The 21,556-nt window shown below is 50.7% G+C and overlaps 8 protein-coding genes and 1 pseudogene across 8 annotated transcripts, besides 24 other annotated features; all 9 read left to right on the top strand.

Moving 5' to 3' along the window:
- On the top strand, positions 1-795 carry Tc00.1047053505999.189 (annotated as a pseudogene).
- Positions 1-9,244: a sequence feature (heterozygous, non-Esmeraldo-like haplotype).
- Positions 876-932: a sequence feature (AT_rich).
- Positions 1,261-3,501, top strand: Tc00.1047053505999.180 (hypothetical protein, conserved; the record flags this gene model as incomplete). The annotated part of the gene is made up of 1 exon (XM_810976.1): positions 1,261-3,501. The coding sequence occupies one exon, from the start codon at positions 1,261-1,263 to the stop codon at positions 3,499-3,501; it is 2,241 nt and encodes a 746-aa protein (XP_816069.1).
- Positions 3,526-3,593: a sequence feature (T-rich).
- Positions 3,729-3,758: a sequence feature (AT_rich).
- Positions 4,432-4,483: a microsatellite.
- On the top strand, positions 4,730-7,663 carry Tc00.1047053505999.170 (hypothetical protein, conserved; the record flags this gene model as incomplete). Its single annotated transcript, XM_810975.1, has 1 exon — positions 4,730-7,663. The coding sequence occupies one exon, from the start codon at positions 4,730-4,732 to the stop codon at positions 7,661-7,663; it is 2,934 nt and encodes a 977-aa protein (XP_816068.1).
- Positions 7,843-7,879: a microsatellite.
- Positions 7,960-8,006: a microsatellite.
- Positions 8,131-9,264, top strand: Tc00.1047053505999.160 (hypothetical protein, conserved; the record flags this gene model as incomplete). The annotated part of the gene is made up of 1 exon (XM_810974.1): positions 8,131-9,264. One exon carries the CDS (start codon positions 8,131-8,133, stop codon positions 9,262-9,264), a length of 1,134 nt encoding a protein of 377 aa, XP_816067.1.
- Positions 9,245-9,373: a sequence feature (haploid, Esmeraldo-like haplotype).
- Positions 9,276-9,298: a microsatellite.
- Positions 9,335-9,372: a sequence feature (A-rich).
- Positions 9,374-9,560: a sequence feature (areas merged during assembly that could not be assigned to a particular haplotype. This can correspond to areas where the two haplotypes were merged or to regions with more than two copies in the genome that were merged during assembly.).
- Positions 9,442-9,481: a microsatellite.
- Positions 9,516-9,546: a microsatellite.
- Positions 9,561-21,556: part of a sequence feature (heterozygous, non-Esmeraldo-like haplotype) that runs on past the window's edge.
- Positions 9,735-12,110, top strand: Tc00.1047053505999.150 (hypothetical protein, conserved; the record flags this gene model as incomplete). Its single annotated transcript, XM_810973.1, has 1 exon — positions 9,735-12,110. The coding sequence occupies one exon, from the start codon at positions 9,735-9,737 to the stop codon at positions 12,108-12,110; it is 2,376 nt and encodes a 791-aa protein (XP_816066.1).
- Positions 12,150-12,181: a sequence feature (CT-rich).
- Positions 12,183-12,206: a microsatellite.
- On the top strand, positions 12,577-15,549 carry Tc00.1047053505999.140 (hypothetical protein, conserved; the record flags this gene model as incomplete). Its single annotated transcript, XM_810972.1, has 1 exon — positions 12,577-15,549. One exon carries the CDS (start codon positions 12,577-12,579, stop codon positions 15,547-15,549), a length of 2,973 nt encoding a protein of 990 aa, XP_816065.1.
- Positions 15,773-15,835: a sequence feature (T-rich).
- Positions 15,924-15,954: a sequence feature (AT_rich).
- Positions 15,970-16,025: a sequence feature (A-rich).
- On the top strand, positions 16,224-17,531 carry Tc00.1047053505999.130 (hypothetical protein, conserved; the record flags this gene model as incomplete). Its single annotated transcript, XM_810971.1, has 1 exon — positions 16,224-17,531. One exon carries the CDS (start codon positions 16,224-16,226, stop codon positions 17,529-17,531), a length of 1,308 nt encoding a protein of 435 aa, XP_816064.1.
- Positions 17,607-17,633: a microsatellite.
- On the top strand, positions 17,784-19,244 carry Tc00.1047053505999.120 (uncharacterized protein; the record flags this gene model as incomplete). The annotated part of the gene is made up of 1 exon (XM_810970.1): positions 17,784-19,244. The coding sequence occupies one exon, from the start codon at positions 17,784-17,786 to the stop codon at positions 19,242-19,244; it is 1,461 nt and encodes a 486-aa protein (XP_816063.1).
- Positions 19,274-19,302: a microsatellite.
- Positions 19,415-19,504: a sequence feature (A-rich).
- Positions 19,584-19,642: a sequence feature (A-rich).
- Tc00.1047053505999.110 (hypothetical protein, conserved) lies at positions 19,771-21,453 on the top strand (the record flags this gene model as incomplete). Its single annotated transcript, XM_810969.1, has 1 exon — positions 19,771-21,453. The coding sequence occupies one exon, from the start codon at positions 19,771-19,773 to the stop codon at positions 21,451-21,453; it is 1,683 nt and encodes a 560-aa protein (XP_816062.1).
- Positions 21,485-21,505: a sequence feature (AT_rich).

Below are 21,556 nucleotides of genomic sequence, written 5' to 3'. Positions count from 1 at the left end.
GACGCCTACACAGTGCTCATGTGTACCGCGATCACATGTACGTTCTAATGGGGGAGCCATGCAGTACGTCAACGTGTTTCTGGTATTTAGACTTCAATACACACAAATGGCATCCCGTACATCTTTTGGTCTTTCGGGAAGCCTATAGTACCATTGATAGGCCATAGTGCGCAGGTAGAGGGTGATTATTTATATGTCTTTGGGGGATATCATACACATACGATGTCTCAGACGGGAAGCTTTGTCTACAGCAATTCCCTTTTCTACTACCACTTCCCAACGAACATGTGGCGTGAGGTATTACCATATTGTGGCCCTCGCCCCTTTCCACGTTACTCTTCTGCGATGGTTGTGCTGCAAGGACGTGTGTACATCCATGGCGGTGACAACGACGGAAATGTCTACTTTGAAGACTTTTGGTGCATTCACACTAAGACACAACTTCCGCGGTGGATAGATCTTACTTTGAGCTGCGGGAAGGCACATCCAAGCGCTCGCAGCGGCCACGCGTATGTTCTTGCTCAAGGCTCACTCTTTGTCTACGGTGGAGAGTTGCCAGGGGACACGGATGTGCTTTACTACTCAAATCGTTTCTATCGTTATCCTTTGGGCCTCTTCACACATTTGTCATTGACGGAGCTGGCCTCCCGCTGGCTGGCGAAATCCAATCAAGTGAATGTAAGGGTACTGCAAGAGTGCATTCCTCGCGGGCCGAGGGCGGCGTTGTCTCGCAACTCACCGGAGGCGGTAACGGAGGACGTGGATGCACTTATGCCATGCACCAGATCGCTGTGAATACGGAGGGACTGTGTGGGGGGAGCACGAAGAAAAGGGCGGAGAAGTACCGCCGGCCAGTCACATATTTACACTGACAGAATAAAAAAAAAAAACACATTAAAATAATGATATATACATATATATCAAAATAAAAAGCAAAACAGTCAAACAAAGGCGGATTTTTTCTTTAAAAAAAGCTTTTTTTTGTTGTCATTACCCTTTTTTTTTTTCCCTCCCTGATTGCTGGTGTTTTACTTTATTTTTTTTTTGCTTCTCACTGTGGGGCTACTTTGCTTGCCGCGTGTTTTGTGCTTTTCCTTCTGATTGCTGCTCTTCTGCACACACTATATCTGCTCTTCTACAAATTGTGATCGTTTGCAACTGCACCAGGGGAAGGGGAAGGACAACGACAGAAAGATACGATTAGCGGCGGCACTACTCCATTTGTCACAGGGGCGGGGCGGGGGGTGAACAACAACAAAAATGACGGGTCAAGCGCTGACGGTTCTCTCGTTGCTCTGCACACGGGCGTTGGTGATACTCAGTGAGGCGGCGCCGTCCATGTCGACTGCACGATATTTAAGCTCCGTTGCTGCATCAACGGCCGCACTATCTTCCAACGCACCTGACGCCATGCTGCTGCGCTCTGCAAATGATTTTGTACAGCGGTTGGCCTCTCTGCTTCCGCTTCTTCGTACGGCGGAACCCCTCCAAGAAGATGTGGCGATTGGCATTTTTCGCATCGCCAAGAGTAATGGTAGTGGAAATATTTCTCCGGCTTGTATTGACAGCCTCTTGAAGGAGGTAGATGAACGGCTTGTGGGACCTCAGTTCGCAATGTGGAAACCGCAGACGGTTTTGGCGTCTCTTCATGCCATTGCCATCGCTTCGCCATCGGGGCCGTTGAAAATGGTGGACACTCTTCTTTTTTGTGCGAAGGAGCAAATCCCACAGCTCGATGAGCGAAAATCGGCCCGGTTACTGTGGTGTGTTGCCACGCTGCGGAAGGAATCAGCGCACGCCACCTTGTGGAGGTTGTTGTGTGGACGTCTTATTCGTTTTTCAAGGGTCTTAACCTCTTCCAGTCGTTCTTTGGTGGTTGAGGCGCTCATTATTGTCCAAGAGTGTACGTGTGATGCACAGCATGAGTTGCTGTGTGTTCTGCATGAGAATCGTCTCGCAGTCCAAGAAGGGGAGGCATTTGACGGCGAGGAAGTGATGATGATGGGGTATGACTACCAGGCTCTCAAGGAGCGACTATTGTCGGATGTCCACCTGCTTTCTGTGGATTCTATTATTCATATGCTTTCCCAGGCCTATGGCACATCCTCGGATGGCTCAGACGAGGCAAACTACTTAATTCAGCACCTTCTTTCTCGTCCCCTCAAGCCGGTGGTGTGCCGTGAGCTTCTGGAGCTTCTTGCAACGGTTGGGAATAGTGAAGTTGCACAGTCACTTCGAATGAAGGCCGTCGAATGCATCCGCGGTGAGTACGGCCAGGGTTCCTTTGGAAAGCACGATCCCATACGCGATCTCGCTACCGTGAGCATCGCTTTTGCGTTGGAGCGACAACAAACCCTTGCTGTGAGCGCAGGGACAAGAATGCTTCTCGAGGAGCTTATTGCGAGGTGCCATGGCATGAGTGATGGTGTGTGGGATCGCTATAGTGGTCGAGTCACGGGGGTGCTGGCGGTGGCGCTGGATGTGTTGGCATCTTTTGTCCAGACAGGTAAGAAATCACCGTCTCTCACCGGAATTTATCATCAACTCGAGCAATTCCCTGAATCATGGGAGCGAGGTTCTTCCCCCTCGGCGGTGATCACAGAGTGTGCTGCTTGCGTCTGCAGCGCATGTCATTTGCTTCGTGTTTTTTCTTTGCTGAAGAGTCCATTTTCGACAGCGGCGTCACCATCTTCTGTAGAGACGACGACGTTAGGCGATTGGAACGGCACCCATGGAAGTCTTACAGAGGCGTTGCTGCGGCGTTGTACGGATGTGTTTTCTCGGGAGGGCACGCTACTTCCCCGTGCTGTTGTGTTTGACATGTGGCGAGCCTCCACTGGGGTTGAGGGGACAAGTTCCGCCGTCCTCCAGCCGCTCATGGAGTTGCTATTGAATTACACGGAGAAGCATCCTGCGGACTTCCCACTGCGAGAAGTTGCAAAGTTTTTTGGGACCGATTGCCATCGTTTTCCTGCGGAGGCCTTTGAACTTTTCGTGCGGTGCCTGAGGAATGAGTCTGACAACGTCGTGTCATCTCACCTGGACATGTTGGTATCGTCAATGGAGGGTGTTGCGGCTCGAGGAGACAAGGCGCTGCTACAGCGGCTCCAGCTGATGCTCTTTCTTCGCCCAATTGGTCACGAAAAGGCACTCATACATGCCGTTTTATTTAAAACGCCTCAACTGGTGCGATTGTTCAACTGCTGCAACAGTGCATCCGACCTGACAGCTTCCATGCAGGCTACGCTGCTTGAGCTAATGGTCAGTTCCTGCGGGCGCTGCACGACGATGGAGGAGCTGAACACGGCGGCGTCGCTTCTCCCGCACATTGAGCGTGGGTCACTGAAGGACGCGCTTGCGTGGGCGCTTGCGGCCAATGCGCAGCGGATGCATCCAACGGTGACACCCGATGTGCAGAAGGCGCTGTTGATTGTATATCTTCAGAAAGGAGGTGTCGCTGTGGAAGAAGATCTTCTGCAGGCGCTGAGACGTCGGGCTTAGACCGCCCACTCAAAACACTTACCCAAGAAGAGGAGGAAAAAAAAAAAAAAAGCAACAAGAAAGGAAAAGAAACAAGAAGGCAGGGAAAAGAATAAGTATGGCGGTAACAATACGAGAGGATACGGACAATCGGGATCGTACCACCGTAGACGCAAACCGAAGCAATAGGCAGATAAGAAATGTTACTTTTATCGTTGCCATTTTTTTTTAAATCAACGGTTGATTCCTTTTTTTTTTAAATTAATTAATTTTTTTTTGCGATTTTGCTGGAATGGTTGTCACGCAGTAGTCACAAGGACCGCCCAGAAAAGGGAATTAAAATAGGCATTAAATAAAGGGGATATTGGATGGAATAAAGAAGGAATGAATGTCCTTGTCAATGGCAGTCTATACCGCAGCAGGACAGGAACGTTAGAAATTAAGCGGCGCTTTGGTTTTGGTGCCGTTCTTGTCAGTTACGAGGGGAATAGACCGTGCATAGCTCCCGTGGATGCGTTGGGACGATTTTTGGTTCGTGACGGCTGCTCATATGATGTGTACTCCCTGCAGACCGGTGAATCCAGTCGTATGACTAGATTGGCCTTACAACGCGATGCGAGACTCTCACAGCGCGAAACACTCTTGTCAGAGGTGCCATCTCAGCTACCGGAGCGCAAGAGAGCTCGCAGCATCACTGCCAAGACCCCGAGGCGCAAAGGGAATTATGTGCGTTTTGTGCAAATCTTTTTGAAAAGTTTTCAGTCTGTCTCATTTGCGGACGCGGCGAAGGAATGGCGGCTTTTTTCTGAGGAGTTGAAGCGGACGGCGCCTGTCGAAGAATTGTTGGAGCGCGTGCGGGCGAAAGGGGCGTATCAGCCCTCTTTGGCCTGATCTCGCGATGTCGTCTGTTTTGTGGCTGTTTTGTTACGCTTGTTTACATTCACTGAAACACTCTTCTCATCTTCTTCCTCTTTTTTTCTTCTCTCTTCTGTTTTCTTCTCTTAATACGACATTTATGCACCTTAAATGGAAGCGAATCAATAACGTGAAGATATACCGTAATCTGGACGTTACGCGGCGTCTTATTTGTGGTTTTGTGTTACTGATTTATTTTTCCTTTTCAGCGCTTCCACTTCCACTTTCTCTCTCTCTCTTCCCCCCTCCTGGAAACAGCAGCAACAACAAACAACCAATAGACAAGAGAGTTACGCTTTCCTGTAAACGCGGCGGCAGTATCGGGTGAAAGTAAATGGATTACCGGGACCGCGTTATTGCTTTGTACCAGTGCTACGCGCCGGAAAAGATGGCCGGCGTTGATGCGCAGCTTTCGAAGTACGAGGGCCGTGAGGAGGAGTTTATTCAGGCTATTATCAACAAGTACGGTCCAGAACCGGATTCTGCGGAGGGAATTGCCGAGAATGAATATAATGCCCAAGAAGGGGAAGAAGATGAATGGTATGCGTACTATCGCCAGCGTCTTGTGAACTTTTACACCATTTACGCCTCAGAAAAGATTGATTCCGTCGACAATCAGCTAAAAAAATACGCTGGACGTGAGGAGCCACTTTTTGAGGCTTTGGTAGCCAAGTATGGACCCGAGCCGGAATACGAGAATGCCGATGAAAATGAAAAAGAAGCGGCTGATAAGACGAACCTTTCTTATGAAAATGTCGGTGAGAATGAAAATAAAACGGGTAGTAAAGAGAAACTTTCTTATCGTGACAGAGTTGTAGCGTTGTACAACTTGTATGTTCCCAGCAAGCTGGGTGACGTGGACGCGCAGTTGGAGAAGTACCGTGGCCGTGAGGAGGAGTTCATTGCTGCATTGGAGCAGAAGTATGGTCCCGAGCCATCAGTTGCGGAGAGTGCCTCAGCAGACTACCGCAGCCGTGTTGTGTCCATCTATGAGCGCTATGCCCCTGGCAAGCTGGGTGACGTGGACGCACAGTTGGAGAAGTACCGTGGCCATGAGGAGGAGTTCATTGCTGCATTGGAGCAGAAGTATGGTCCCGAGCCATCAATTGCGGAGAGTGCCTCAGCAGACTACCGCAGCCGTGTTGTGTCCATCTATGAGCGCTATGCCCCTGGCAAGCTGGGTGACGTGGACGCGCAGTTGGAGAAGTACCGTGGCCATGAGGAGGAGTTCATTGCTGCATTGGAGCAGAAGTATGGTCCCGAGCCATCAGTTGCGGAGAGTGCCTCAGCAGACTACCGCAGCCGTGTTGTGTCCATCTATGAGCGCTATGCCCCTGGCAAGCTGGGTGACGTGGACGCACAGTTGGAGAAGTACCGTGGCCATGAGGAGGAGTTCATTGCTGCATTGGAGCAGAAGTATGGTCCCGAGCCATCAATTGCGGAGAGTGCCTCAGCAGACTACCGCAGCCGTGTTGTGTCCATCTATGAGCGCTATGCCCCTGGCAAGCTGGGTGACGTGGACGCGCAGTTGGAGAAGTACCGTGGCCATGAGGAGGAGTTCATTGCTGCATTGGAGCAGAAGTATGGTCCCGAGCCATCAGTTGCGGAGAGTGCCTCAGCAGACTACCGCAGCCGTGTTGTGTCCATCTATGAGCGCTATGCCCCTGGCAAGCTGGGTGACGTGGACGCACAGTTGGAGAAGTACCGTGGCCGTGAGGAGGAGTTTATCGCTGCATTGGAGCAGAAGTATGTTTACGGCAGTGGGTCTGCATTGCCGTCCTTATATGTAAGTGGAACTTTGTCGCCAGTTGTGTCAGAAAAGGCAGGTAGCTCACATCAAATGGTGCTTATGGGAATGGCCTTGACTACAATTATGGAAGAGGAGAGTGCCAGACGGCTGGAGCTGCTGGAGGCTTTTACTGCTGGATTGATGAGCCTCAGTATGGATGCCGAGTCCGAGAGGCGTTTGAAAGTGGAACATCAGGAGCAATTGGCGGCGGCTGTTTTTGAGGAGTTTTTTATTCGACTTCAAATTATTGCTGAAGAGGCGATGGGCCGTCCCGTATTGGAGCATCCGCACTTTCCGTTTGTCTCGGATAAGAGTGCGGATGCTGTGGCACGTTTCTTTGCGGCATTGGGCACGACACATGTGAACGGCAAAGCGTTTATTATGGCTTCAGCGTGTCGTCTTCTTTTTTTCGAGGCCGTTGGTGAGGAGTTGTTGGAGGAGCCACAAGGCGAACTTGTCTCGCTCGAGGAGTTCCGCCAGCTACTGACCCGCGCTTGTCACTGCGAGAAGGATGTCGTGGCGAGGTTGCAGAGTTTCGTGTCGATGGCAAAGCGACAGGAGCGACCTACAGTCCTCGCGGCACCTCAGGAGCTTTGCGCGGGTTTTTGGGCCTACAGATGTGTGAAACCTTGCGTTGCGGAGGATTGGCAGCGTGTGTGGGTCGTGCTGGAGAATGACACACGGCTGGTGATCCGGCGGCCGAATATAAAGAAGCCAGAGCTGACAATCCCTGTCGGCCAAGTGATTAAATGCCAACTGTCGTCGATGCTTGGGACCCAGGCACCACGGTCGTGTGCCAAGAACGGATTGTACCTGCAGCTTTCAAGTGGCGTCAATCCCGTTTTGTTGCTGTTATGCCCTCAGCGTGTGGCAAATGCACAAGCGCTCGTCAAAATGTTTTTTCGCGGTGTTCCCCAAAAAACGTCGGGGATGACGAGAGATGTCGTCGCCGAAGCTAAAGATACGCTAATGAATAAAGGTGAAGTTAAAATTTCAGCTCCCGCTGCTGGTGAGATTTGCCGAACTGAGGACGCATGTGTTGCGACAATTGTGTGGTGTTGTCGCGGTGGCTGCAGTAAATTTGTTCGTTCCGTTTGGACTTTGGTGGGTGACTCCATCGTGCACCAAGCCGTGGGGGAAAAGGAGAATTTTACTTGGGGCCTGGCAACAGTGAGGGATGTCTACCTCGTCAACGAGCTTGGCATGAGGCCACCGGTGCCCACTGCAAAACATGGTTTTGTTGTACTACTCGAAAAGGGATCGCTGTTCTGCTGCACGGAGACTGCTGCTGCTCGCGACGCAATTGTCGGCTACATGAAGCGGGTGGTTTTCAAGCATTTCCTTCAGTCAAATCAAAAACGCGCCTCCGCTCTCACTTCACTCATGACGGAGGAAAGTAAAGAAGGGAAGGGTGGTGCACCTCTGGCCTCCGCGAAGCACAGAGTACCCGGCGTTGCTCATTCTTCATCTCGCCGATGACCGAAAAAATTTTTTGTTGTAGTTTTATTTTCTTTTGGTTGTTATATGGGGGCGTCTTGGTTTTGGTCTCTGCACGCCCATTCGCACCTCTCTTTCTTGTCGCACACTTTGATGACCTGTACCTGTGGTGAAAACCACAAAATTTTTTTTGTGTTTTCCGTTAGATAAGCGTGTGCGTGTCTTTTTTTCTCTATTTCTTTCTTTCTTTCTTTTTTTTTGTGTGTGTGCGCATTGGCAAGAAAGTACTTTTTTTTTTGCCACTCCTGTTGGTATTTCCGTTCTTTTTTTTTTTTTTTTGTTTGTGTGTATTTATGTGTTTATGTGTATATGTGTATATGTGTGTCTCACTTTTGTGCCATTGGCTTTTGCCCTTTTTTGTTTTACCATGCAATTTTATGGCGTGTCATTAATTTACTTCGACGGCGCTGGGAGGTGAGGGGATTAGGAAGGGGCGGCACTGAAAAACGATGCCTGTGGAACGGACTCTGGGGAAGGAGGTGAATGTTGATTTGCACACAAGTGCGGGGCAGCCGTACGACGTTCAGCAGCTGCAGTCCGAATTCCATGCCATCTCGCCCGCCGAAGCGTATGGGGAGCTTTGCCAGCGCTTTCAGTGCCATGCCATCGCAGCTGTTGCCGCCATGTTTCCCAGTGGCGTGGGCCAGTGGAATGGGACCACGGAGCTAAACCTTTCGCGACTGTACGTGGGGCCAAAGGGCGTCCGACCGGTGGTGGAGATGTGCAAACGACTCCCCGCACTGCGGTCGTTTAACTGCGCCAACAATTATCTGACAAACGACTCGGTTTACTTCATTACACGGATGGCAATGTTTCACCCGGCGTTGGAGAGGATTGAACTTAGCTACAATGAGTTTATCTCATGGACGGGGGGCACGTTTTTGACGGAGCTGGTGGTGCGCAACACAAACATAAAGGAGGTTGGCATTCGCTCCACGGCGATCCCGACACGCGTTGCGGAGGCGGTATTTGAACAGACGCGACGTAATTGCGTCCTCGCGTACCAAGCGGTAGGGCGAATGCCAAAACCAACCAATCATCCAGCCGCTATTCATATGCGGACCATGAAACGATTTTTTATGGATATCCAGGAGAACGGTACTGTTCCCGTCTCGGCCCTTGTCGATGGATTTCGCGAGCGCCTTCGTATTCTCGGGCAAGAGCGGGACCTCAGCAAGTACACAGAAAGCTTCTTTGAGACTCTCTGCCGGCAAGTACCACAGGACCGCATTACCTGGGAGGCATTTATTGTAACGCTGCGAACGGATGGCAGTTTGTATGACGCGGAATTTGTGAAAAAGGTTCAGCGTGTCTTTTTAGAATTTAATATTGAGCCTTCAGCAGGGACGGAGGGCTTTGTAGAGGTACGAGATCTTGCCGCCATGTTTACGCGTCTTTACGGTGAACCACCGACGTCGAAGGAACTCGCCAGTATGCGGAGTTTGTTGGGACTCAATGATACCATGACGCTTCACTGGGATGAGTTTTTGCCGTTGATGTACATTCGGGGTCCAAAGGATAAGTGCATGGCTATGGGATGGAATCTCTCTCCACTTTACATCCCAACGATGCTGCACTTTTGATGTGATGGACCTTTTTTTTCTTTTTTTTTTTTTTCTCTCTCTCTGTGTGTGTGTGTTTGCGTACAGTGCGTTTTTTTATTTATCTTTTTTTTTTTTTCTTCTTCTTTTGCGAAGTATGTATCTTGTCTTTTTACATGCGCATTGGTGCGGAGGCGTTTTATAGTTCCGGGCGGTGATTTTTTATTTTTTATTTTATTTTCTTTTTAATGTTTTATTTATGGATGCTTTGCGTCGGTTGTTCTCATGGACGCTTTGTTTTTTTTTTTTTTTTTTTTTTTTTTTGTTGTTGTTGTTTTATGCCATTAATTTTGTTGTGAACTCTGAAGGGGAGGGAGGGGGGTGGCGGGGAAATTTGTGAGAGAAGTAGTGGTTCGGGGGCGGAAGGGAATTTGCAGCAACGGCACGGAGAATAGTTATTCGAAGAGAAAGACAGATAGGGAGAGCGAGAGGAGAAAGGGATTGTGTGCACGATGCTTGCCTCTCCGCAGTGTACATTAGGGGGAGAACTTCTTGCCGCCAACGTTACTCCCATCTCTGCCGTTTATTGTGACCCGAACGGTGGCCTTTGGGCGATTCACGCCTCTGGGATGTGTGTCTTTTACTTTTCTGCATCTGCGGTGGCCGATATAATTTCGTCAACGTCGTCTTCGTCCTCGGCTTCTTTTTCGGGCGTGGCGGCCATAGGGGCGAAGTCGAAGGCACCTTCTGCTCCTATTTTTGAATGCAGCGAGGAGGATCAGATCCTTGCGGTTGTATTTCCGACGACACGCAATGCAAGCCGCTTGTTTGCGTGTATTGCCACGACGGAAGGTCGGCTCGTGTTGGTAGACACTGAGGAGCCTGTGAATGTGCTTCGCCAGTGTGATATTGGTACACTGTTCACAGCCGTGACGCCTGTGCCGATGGACGCGGCGTGTGAGGCGGCAGAGGATGGGGCCGGCGTGTTGGTTTCATCGTTTGACGGGACATTTAGTGAGGTGGTGTTTGTCCACTGGGAGGGTGATGACAAGGCGGTGGTGAGTGCAACGGGCCTATTTCGCATTCGCGGTAATCTTCACAACGTGATACTTGATGAGGCTTCCAAGCGCATTTTAACCATCACTCAGCATGGAGAAGTAGACGTGTGGAACTGGCGAAAGGGATTTGACGAGACGCTTTCGTTTGGCATGCTGGCCTACTCCGCTGACGAATACGGCGAGCCGTCATGCAGCATACTGCTCAGCGGGGGACGTCTGTGGATTGGGACGATGATGGGCTACATTGTTGTCTTTCATTTGAGGCCAGGCGTGAGTGATGGGTCGCCGCGGCACGTGTGGCAGGCACACAGTAATGCGGTGGCCATACGGAGTCTTCTTTTGATGTCGCTTGGGCGTCACATCTGGAGCTACGCAGCGGACCGACAGGCGCTTGTCTGGGATGCGGAGGCATGGACACTACAGGGATCTTTTCAGTTTCCTGGCGATGGGTTTTCAAAACTGCACGGTGGCCTGCGCTGCATGGATACCATTGCGTGGGGCATTGATGAGACGGCAGGGACGGTGACGTGGTTTACCGTAAAAGAGCCTTTTTTGCGAGCAGATTGTGGATTACCTTTTGGGCGCGACGAGTGCGTCATGCCGCGGGGCGAGGTTGAGCGTCTGCATTTGCTTGAGACGCTCGTCTCACACCTTTGTTCACAGCTGCTACATGCGGCGTCCAGTGACGAGGGAACGGCGGTGCGGGAGAGGAGTTCGAGCCTTAATGACGAGCACACGCCGAAAAATGGGGTGAAAGAAGAGGAGGAGCAAAACATGGCAACACCGCCGCACATTGACTTGGCGCTGCAGCAGCTCGACGAAGATCATCCGAGCGCACGACTGCTTCCACCAGCCGTGGCGTCGCTCGTCGTGGGCTGGCGGATGGTGCGAAGGACGCTTGCGGACGCCGGGATGCGTTCACGGAGTTTTCTGGAGGACGTCCAAGTTCTCCTGCAGGATAACCGCCGACACAAAGAGTTGCAGGCGCAAGTTCGCCGTTGCCTTGCGGAGCTCCGTCAGGAATTGCAGCACGGCGACGCGTGCGATACCCTCGACGACGTGGTGGACATCTTTCGAGCCCTCGTACGGCGTGTGGAGGAAGACTCACCTGCAGCGTCGCCGGCCCATTCGGCAATCGACCGAAACCGGCAGACGTCCTCACGAACCCACAGTGGCTCCACAGACGACGCCATAAAAACGGTTCCGTCCCTTGTGGAGGCGAGTGACGACGTGCGTGCAAGGCGGCTGGAGGAGGATCTCATGCATGAAAGACAGCGCCGGGAGCGCAGTGAGATGCAACTTACAGAAGCGTATGACGAGAAACGGGAGCTGCAGCGACAGTTGACTCAATCCATGCGTCTCCAGGAAGACTACGAGGAGCGTTTGTTGTCGCTTGAGCGGTCTCTTAAGACGGCAAAGAAGGCCGCGGCAGTGACAGCGACAGAGGCGGCACGATTCTCTGAGATGGAGGCGAATCTCAACGAGGCACATCACACGATTCATGTGCTGCAGGATAAATTGGAGGGCCTCATGCGTGAGAGACAAGAGTCTCTTCAAACAGCACAGGAGAATAAATCCCTGCATGCCGAAGTTCAGAATTTCCAGGTGAAGGAGCAGGTCGCCAGACGGGCATTGGCTAGCTTTATCGAGACGCAAGATTTTATGCTTGACAAACTGAGTGACGTGCTACAACACACGAACACGGACGTGGAATTGTACTCTGAGGTTTCGTCTCTTTACGAGACGTTCTGTTCCCGTGTGGAGATGCAGCATGGGTTTCTTGTTGAACTTAAGCGCGGCTACGCACGGCAGCGCGATAAAGACACATGATAGAGATATTTTTGCTTCCCGAAGTCTATTCCCATATATAAAGAGAGTGAGAGAGAGAAAGAGGGAGGGAGGGTGTGTGTGTGTGTGTGTGTGTGTAGCATATCTATAGACGCTTTCTGGTTTGCCATTCTGCTGCTTCTTCCACCTCGATTATTTTTATTTAAATTTCTATTTCTTGTGTACATTTAATTAATGGCTGCTGCTGCTGCCGCTGCTGTTTGTGTGTGTGTGTGTTTGTGGGAGCCTCACAAACTTCCCTCTCATAATGGCGTTTTTGTGTCTTTTTTCCATCTTCTCCATTTTGAAGCCTTTTTTTTTTCCTTCTTTTATTTTTGTTTAAATTTCCACAAAGGAAATAGAAGCAAAGAATTAAGACGTCTTTGGTTTGCGTAGGGACTTTTTTTTTTCCCGCTGAATTTCAGGTTTTCAGGCATTGTGTTGGAGGGAGGGGGAAGGGTGAAGGGTGATGGACGACAAAACGCTTCAGTGCACGCTGGAGGTGCACAGCGGGGACGGTGAATGCACGCGGCGGACGTTTACCGTAGAGCATTTGCCGCGTACGCTCCGGGAAGTGGTTGAGCTGTTGAAAGCACAGGACCTGCGGCTGCAACGTGGTGATTTTGAATTTAGTGTCATTTGCGGTGAGTCGGGCAGTCCACAGCAGTTACTTGCAGACAGAGATGTAAATAATTTATTTTCGTCATTTGCTTCAGAGCGATTGCTTTTCAAAGTGACGCTACAAGAGCGAGTGGGCGGTCTGGTCAGCTCCATGCTCGCTGACGATAGCCTTGTGCACCTGCGCATCTACCACCGGGGCAACGATTTAGTGACGGAGAAGCGATTCATTCCGCCTCGGCGTGGTGTGCGTGAGGCACTGGTAATAGCTGTGCGTGATGCCATCCAACAGCCTCCCCCGGCGTCGGTGGGTATGCAACTTTACGCAATTGTGGGCGAAATGTGTGATCAGACTGCATTAAAGGACGAGGACGCCATCAACACCTTCCTGCGATCTTGCATGGTAACACGCTCGGTGTGTCGTCTGACATACCAGTTTGATAATGAAGGTGTGATCAATGAAGCTGACGCATCTATTCAAACAAAAAACCTTGGTGTCAACAATGCACAGATGCCTCCATCAGATCCCATCCAGGCCAACAGTGCTACGCCCCAGATGCCAAAGTGCAACGATGGCGATGACGTTCTCTGCGAAACGCCGAGCCGTGCGGAGGATGAATCCAATGCTCAAGCGAGCTCGGTAGCCCCGGTCAATGATGTCAATTCTGCGTTGGTTTCTAAGAGCAGTTCACATAATGGTTCTCCTGCGTCAGAGCCGTTGACTCAAATGGATGCAGTTAGTGTTCCCCCGGAGACCGCTGTCAGTGCTGCCCGGAATGCGTCTCCTTTGCGTGAATTGGCAAAGAATGGGCGCCAGCTTTTGGACGGTGCAGGTCACTTGAAACAGAACGACGGGGATCCCCCGGCAGTTACTTTAACTGCAAAATATGAGGAGGCACCGCGACCAATTATGCTTGTTGCAGAAGAGAAGGTGCCGGCCGTGGCGGTTTCTGGGCGTTGCCATGCTGTGGATGCAAAAATTAAAAAGGAAAAACTTCGGATTGAAATTGAGTGCGCATTCGGTGATTCAACTGTTGTTTTCCCCTTTTCCTGGCGACGGGATTCAGCAAGTGTTTTGCAATCGCTTCGTGAGGCCTGCTTGATTGCTTTGGAAGTACCTCGGGACGAAAATGTGAATTTGTATGATCGGAAGGGCGCTGTTTTGCACACCGAGGAGGATACATGTAAACGGCTAGAATCCATCCTTCTGTCTGGCTGCACCCGAATTGGTCTCGTGCTGTGGTCGGGCCACCCATGCACGTCGGGCCTCCCGCTGCAGTGCTGCGTCTCGTGGGGTACACAACAAATAGTTATGGTATGCACCGTGGAGCGGGAGATGGCGCTGATGGATCTGCGGCGTGCGATCCTGGACGAGTATGGTATGGACTACAGGACCATCGATGGTTTGCATCTTTTCCTGAGTAGTGGAGAAATGGAAGCCGAGTCAGAGTTGACAAGTAGCCGGGCTTACGAGCAGCTTAAGGCCGCTTCACTTCATGAAGAGCTGGTGAATATTAGGGTGTCAATTCGTGATGGACCTTCACTGTGCTTGTCCATGGAGAGAAATTTGCCCCTTAAAACCGCGGCGTTTGTAGAGGAGGCCCTGCTTGTGCTCGGAGATCGACCCCATTCAAACGACGTGTTAAAAATTTTTGAAGAATGTTCTGGGAAGACAGGGGCGCTTGAAAAGGATGCCAAAGATTTCATTGCGCTTGTTATTGTAATGCTCTCAGAGCCCCGCATTTTGACACGTGAGAGGTTGACATCGTTCCTCCTCAAGACGGCAGCGCCTTGCAATGAGGAGGGGGTTCTTGAAGTATTGAACCGCTGCGTTGCGATTGCGCAGTTGCGTGTGGTGCGTCGCCCCTTTGACGTACTAAAACGTTTTTTCAGGCGACTGTACAGGGTTATCCATATCCCAGAGGGGGCTAAAGGCATCCCTCTCACGATGGTTACGCGTCAGTTGGCGCAAGCCGGGCTCTCGGATGCGAAGGGGTTGCTGCGACGCGATCGCACAATCTTGGCAGAGTTGCAGGAGAATGATTACACGGAGCTTTTTTTGCGGCTTTATTTCACGGATGCCAATATGATTACTCGTGCGGTTGTGGCGGCACGTCTGTCAGGGATAGGCAAAATAAGAAGCCGGCGTGTTATGACAAGCAGGGGACAAGAGATGCTGCGGGAGGACTTTATGCACGAAATCCGACATGCCTTTGACGGAATACGTTCCACGGATGTTTTAAAGTTTTTGAGGAGCCAAGAGCCGCACCCTGAGCCGAAGTTTCGCTGTTTGCTGAGTGTTATGGGGTCGCTTTTAGCCACCCATCCCGTGCAGCATCCCGATCATTGGTTTGTGGAGCGATTCCGAGGAAAGGTGGCGGACGCTCTGGACGTCAAACTACGCACATTTGAGGACTCCGTAGTTTCGACACCGCAGTTGTACCGTCTCTGCTGGGACGTGCTGAAACCGGACATGCACCATCTTTTGCTTCTTCCTGAGTCTCCCGTGGCAAGTGCCTTTGCGTGCTGGGCCTTCTTTGCAGTACAATTAATATGCGTCAACCGCCATTTGGAATTTCCACCTGTGCCGTTGGTGGATTTGCAAAAGTTCTCCCTAGTGGGATTACCGATTTCACCAGTAGAGATTGCAAGGGATGACGCTTTAAACGTTGTTTCTCCCGCTGCAGCCGCCAGTGGCGGTAATGATGGCGGTGCGGCTGCTGCATTGCCGTTCCGCACGAACAAGCCAAGGATAAAATACAAGTACAGCTATCTCTGCCATGATCTTTGCCGGGATGTTCGCGTGGAGCGTCCCCTGAAGTAGTGTGTTGGGGCGATGTATCAATGTACATACACATTTATTTATGTAAGCCCCACCTTTTTTTTTTTTTTTTATGGCTTCCCTCTGCCTGTGTGATTATGTAACTTGCACCTCTTCACGCTTAAAGTACTTGCGTGGTGGTGGTGGGGTAGAAGTGCTCTCGCCTTTACCCCCGACACACACACACACACACGGGGGAGGGGCAGAAAACTTGACGAAAGAGAGGAAAAAGAAAAAGAAAACAGAAGACGACGGGAAAAGAGAAAAAAGTAAAAAAAAAAAAAAAGAAGCGGAACAAATCAAAACTCTTTCAAGAAAGAAAAAGAAAATGGAAAAAGTAAAAGGAAGCAGGCTGTGCTCTGTCTTTCCTGCACATGTAAAAAAAAATTTTTTTAAAAATAATTAATTGCGGCAAGTGCTCAATTCTTTTTTTTTTTTTTGTGTTTATTTACGTGTTTCTTTTTTTTTTTTTTTCTTTTGCCGCCCACTCTTCTCCATTGATTTTACTGCGTTGCGTGGGGCCTTCTTTTACATTTTCCTCTTTTTTTTTTTCTTTATATGTGTATACATATTTGTCTCTGTGTTTAAAGCCGGCGTAGATTGAGTCCAAGAGGGAATTAGTGAAGGGGGGAGGGGGTTAAAAACCACAACAACAAAAAGGGGAAAAGGACGCGGTGATGTTCACAAGACGTGCCGTGCGATTCTGCACGCGGCGGCTTCCGAGTGGGTTGCTGCTGGACGGCACTTTTAACCCAAAGCATCCCGATTTTCTTCTTGAAGGATGCGCCACAACACCTGACGGCCGTGTCTTTCGCGGCCACTTTGACGCCGAGCGGGGATTTCCGCTGGGCGGCAGTGAGCTGGAGGACGACGGGGATCTCTACCGCGGCTCCTTCAATGCCCAATGGCAGCGGCACGGTGATGGCGAGGCCTGGCTGGCCGACGGCACGTATTATAAGGGGCGGTTCTGTGAGGACGAGTTGGTGGAGGGCGTCGTGCGCATACCCAATGGGACAACGGAGACGGTCTTTGAGGGATTACTGCGGGACGAGGCGTTTGTTCGTGGAACACTTACGCAGCATGACTTCACATACGAGGGCGAGTTTCTTGACAACAAACCACACGGTCGCGGAAGGCTTCGCTTTGCCACGGGAGCGGAGCAGGAGGGCACGTTTTTTGCCGGCAAGTTGCATGGAATTGGTTGCAAGATGAAGCTTGATAGTGGGTTTGTGTACGTGGGCGATTTTGTGGACGGGTGCATTCAACGCGGTCAGCTTTTTACTCCGACGTATACGTACGACGGCGAGTTTAACGAACACGGCCGTGCCCACGGAGAGGGGTCCCAGACATACCTGGCAAACGAGCCGCGTCTCATTTTTGCAGGCATATGGGAGAATGGGGCTTTGGTGCGTGGGACCTGCACCGACGAGTACGGTGCTCCTGTGGATTGGAAGGACAATTACGAGCTCCAGGCCAAAGTTTTCAGTGAAGATGGTGGCGACGTCGCGGTGGCGATAAACAGCTACGGTGCCGCCAAGCTGAAGGAGGCAGACACGCTTCACAGGGAGATGAACCAAAGTTACGTGAAGGATGCGGAGAGAGTCCGACAGGAGACGGGGCGTTATCCATCCAAGATGAGTCTTGGCTACGAAGGAAGCATTCAACAGGAAAGGGAATCACTTGAGCGAGCATCACGAAAAAACGTGGAGGATATGCGGAATATACGTGACAGCATGGAGGCGAGCCATGCTGATGTGAATTGCATGTGCGAAAAGGCGTTGAATGATGCAACGATACCGATAAACGAAAACACGGCTAGAATGCAGTACGCCAGGCAGGAGGGAGCACAGCAGCTGGCGGCGGAGCGTGTGGATGAGCAGTTCGAACGGTTCATGAAAACATTTAGCCGCGAAACTGACGGCAACGCCAGTAGACGCATCATTGATGGCAACTCGCCGTGGAAGGCGTACACTCCAAAGGGATGATTGAATATCTTCTGTTTTAGACGCTTTTTTTCGAAGAGGCGACTGAAGAACCTGGTGTTGTGTTCTTATTGAGCCTTTTTTTTTCCTTTTTTTTTCTTTTTTGCGGTTGCTCTTGACCGCTTGCTTGTGTCTTGAATTAAGCTTCTTTTTTTTTTTTTTTTTATTCTGGTGCCTTTCACATACAAAAATATATGAATCAATATATTTTCCTTCTCTTTCTGTCTATTTTGACTTGGGCTACAGCTTCCATCCATGGAGTTTGGCCTTGAGGGCCATACGGCCACAATGTGTGGCGAATCTATTGTGGTGGTTGGTGGGAAAACAGCTGCCTTTCACCTTAATGCATCCGTGTTCAGTCTCACTCTTCCAACATTTGAATGGCGACGACTTTTGTGTGACGGTGCGGTCCCATTGCCGCGGGCGTACCACTCGGCGTGCTTACACAGCTCACGACTTGTTGTCTTTGGCGGCATCACAAGTGTCGGGGTGAACGATGTCCACTACAACACGTATAATGTCTTTACGTTGGCTGACGGACTTGATAGTGAGACGCTGCAGCAGATGGGAACCGATCGTTTTCGCGACAATTCTTGGCTGCGGCCCGTGATGCCGCAAAATTTTGAGCCTAACGGGGTGCTTTATATTTTAGACATGTCGAGTTCACCTCCTCGCTGGGAATTGGTAGAATGCACCGGCGATGTGCCATGCAACCGCTCGCATCACGCTGCCGCGGTGCAAGGAAATTCCATGTACATGATTGGAGGATACAATATTTATTCCCCACAGACGCAGCCGACGGTTGACTTTGGCTGCTTGTACCGCCTTGACTTGACAAGTTTTTGCTGGACAATGATCAAACTCAGCCTTCCACTGTATTATTGGGGGTCGACACTGACCCCATTGGGCGGCTCATTGCTTTGTTTCTTTGGTGGTGTATCGCGCGTAAAAAATCGAGAATCGCATGACACGTTTTTAATTAGCGCTGAAAAGGGTTTCGTGCAGCCCGTGATGGAGAACGACTGTACCCCGTTGCCCCGAACAGCGCACTGTGCATGGCGGTGGGGCTGCTATGTGTACATTTTTGGTGGTGCCGGCTCAGTCGCCAGTCGTTTATTTAACGATTTGCATCGTCTTTATGTACAAGGAGGTTCGTGGGAGGCGGTTACGACACACGTGAACACAACAACAACAACATCATCATCACTTTCTGCCCCTCCGCCTCTTTCTGGGTGCGCCGCTGTGGTGGTTGGCGAGCATTTGATTCTTGTCGGCGGAATGCGTTCAAACTTGGCACGGGTGTCGAGTGTATTTCTTCTGAACATGCACTCGTTCACGTGGAGGGAAGCAGAGACGGTGTTTACCAACACACCGCTGCCGTTTCCAATGCCACTTTCTCCCTTTACCCGCAACATTCCGTGCTCTTATAGGGCCGACGTCAGTAGAGGCGTGCAGACGGCGTGGAGGGGCGAACCGCCACCCGCTCTCTCACGCAACGATTGTGATTCGGAAATGACGATGCCCTGCCGGGTAGCCGTCAAACATCGGTTGCAGCAGCAGCCGAAGATGAATGGGGACGAAAGACGTCACTTCGAGAAGCGCCCGTACGAACGCTGGGAAAGAGAGTTGGATGAGCTTCACAAGTTGACAGCGGACTGGAGCAACATGATTACCGGCCTGAGCGCCCACGCCAAGGGTGCTACATGGGCGTCGTGACTCTTCCATCACCCCTGTTGAGGCGTTTATGTTGTTGTTGTTGTTGTTTTTGTTGTTGCAGCCACAAATTCAGCCGTGGTAACACATGAACATGCGGAGATATGTTACAATTGGGGAAAGGGACGAACATAAAATAGATGAATGGATGGATGCTGCCGCCTTGTTGATTGTTTTTTTTTCTTTTTCTTCTTTTGTGTTTTTTTTTTGATTTTTTTTCTCTTTTTCTTTGTTTTTTTTATCGTTTTTTTTTTTATTATTTTAAATTTATACTTTTTAACATGCAGAGTGATAGAGGAAGAGTGGGAGATTCTTTTTCTTTTGCTGCTGTGATCGTCATGCTTTTTTTTTTTTTTTCTTTACTCATTCATGTTTATTATTATTATTTTGTTGCTTTTTTTACCCACATGCCCACCCTCTTTTTTTTTTTCCCCCTTTTTTTTCGCTTCATGCCATTGGTTCCATGTGCCGAATTGCCAGGGTGGGATAAAGGACGAGAAGAACACGGAATAAAAGGAGGCGGAGAATCATGTGGCGTTTGTCTGGACACCGATGCGTACGGCTTCTCGGTCAGCGCAGGATGCTCACTTCTGGCGCCAATGCGTCGAATCCGGAGCTGGAGTCGGCATCGGCACATCCCATTCTCTTTAACGTTCCTGTTATGTCTCGCACTGTTGGCCGTGATGCGGAGCTGCTGTCACTCTGGCAAAATTTGCTGTCCGGGCGCCACATCCAGGCCATTACTGGGCCAGACGGTATCGGCAAGTCTTCCATAGCGGCAGAGTTCTGTGATCGGGCGCGGCGAAGTGAGCGCTTCACATGCATTCAGTGGTTTGATGCCAGAGGGGGCTCATTGCCTTCAGAATTACTTCAATTTTTTCATTCCATGCGGGGCCGAAAGGAAAAGGACGTGCTTTTGGTTATTGACAGTGTCGATGACCCGCATGAGGCACTCCGTCACATTCCTAAGCACACAAACGTTTACACATTGCTCACCACGAGCGTTCCTATTGAAAGCTCAACGAAGGTGGGCACAATAAATGTCCAATCCCTGTCTCCCGATGGCGTGGCGCGATTTTCACATTTAACGGAGGTCGAGGAATCGAAAACTGTAGCTGATGTGCTTTTTGCTCTTGGCTATGTTCCGCTTCTTATGCATGTTGCATTGTGTCTAATGGAGAGCGGTTCTACCAGCCCAGAGGAACTAAAGAGAGAGCTACTCGCAAAGGGCGTCGATGGAAATGGAACCCTGAGTGTTTCCTACGCCATTGGCGTTCTAGTGGAGATTGCGCTTGCGGGGCTTGAGACGCACATGCCAGGAGGCATCCGTGTACTGGTGATGACTGCGTTATTTGATATTAGAGGTGTTTCTTATGCTGTTGTGGATCGTTTAGTTGGTGATGAATCGGGGGAGGCTTTTGTTATGCAAGCTGCTAGGTTAGGCCTATGCGATCAGCGGTGGGATGAGGGCTCGCTGACGATGCACCCTTCGGTTGCACAGATACTCCGAACCAAGGCGGATAGCACACATGTGGCGGAGTGCACAAAAGTGCTGCTTTCACTCTGGCCTCGCCGCTGGCGTGGGGCCGGCAGCAGCGTGGCAAATGAGTTGGCGCGTCACACCCGTGCCATTTCCGAAGTCAGCGATGCCCGTCAGATCCCGCTCAATAATGATCTTCTTGTTTGTCTTGATCGTAGTGCGACTCTTCTTGCCTTTAATGAGGGCAAAGATTTGCTGACGGCTGCGGAACTTTGGCTTCGAGTTGTGCGGGCAAACCAGAATGCAGAGAGAAGAGATGCAGAGGCTGTGCGAATAGGCAGAGAGTGTGGTCGTCTGCTGCATTTTCTTCGTGACGCGCGGGCCGGTGATGTGTTGCGGTACGCTTTTGACTTGGCATGTGCGGTGAGAGGGAAACAGTCAGCCGAGGCATCTCTCATTCTTGGCTGTTACGCTCCATATCTTCCTGCTTCGATGGATGCGGTGCGGATGCTGCAAGTGGGTGTGGCCTCGCTAGAGAATCGCATGACATCTTCTGACACGGTGCTTGGGAAGGAGGAGGGACGCATGCTGCAGGAGACAATTTTTGTCCTGCTTGTACGACAGGGGCAGATGCTGCAGGAGATGGGAGAGACAGTGCCCGCGTCGGTTTGGGCAGCACTGCAGGAGTTGGAGCAACGGATCACGGCGAGTTTGAGTTCGGCACCGCAGTGAGACACGCACCTCAGATCCTGTTGCGCACATCTTTTTTTAAATATATTTTTATCTGCAAAGTGAATTTGCCCGATGGGGGAAAAAAGTGGAAGGAAGTGACAGC

This window comes from Trypanosoma cruzi, genomic scaffold, assembly GCF_000209065.1.
Source record: "Trypanosoma cruzi strain CL Brener 1047053515999 genomic scaffold, whole genome shotgun sequence".
NCBI classification, from domain to species: Eukaryota; Euglenozoa; class Kinetoplastea; order Trypanosomatida; family Trypanosomatidae; genus Trypanosoma; species Trypanosoma cruzi.
The sequence above is the reverse complement of the archived record's forward strand: the minus strand, read 5'-3'. Positions and strand labels throughout refer to the sequence as shown.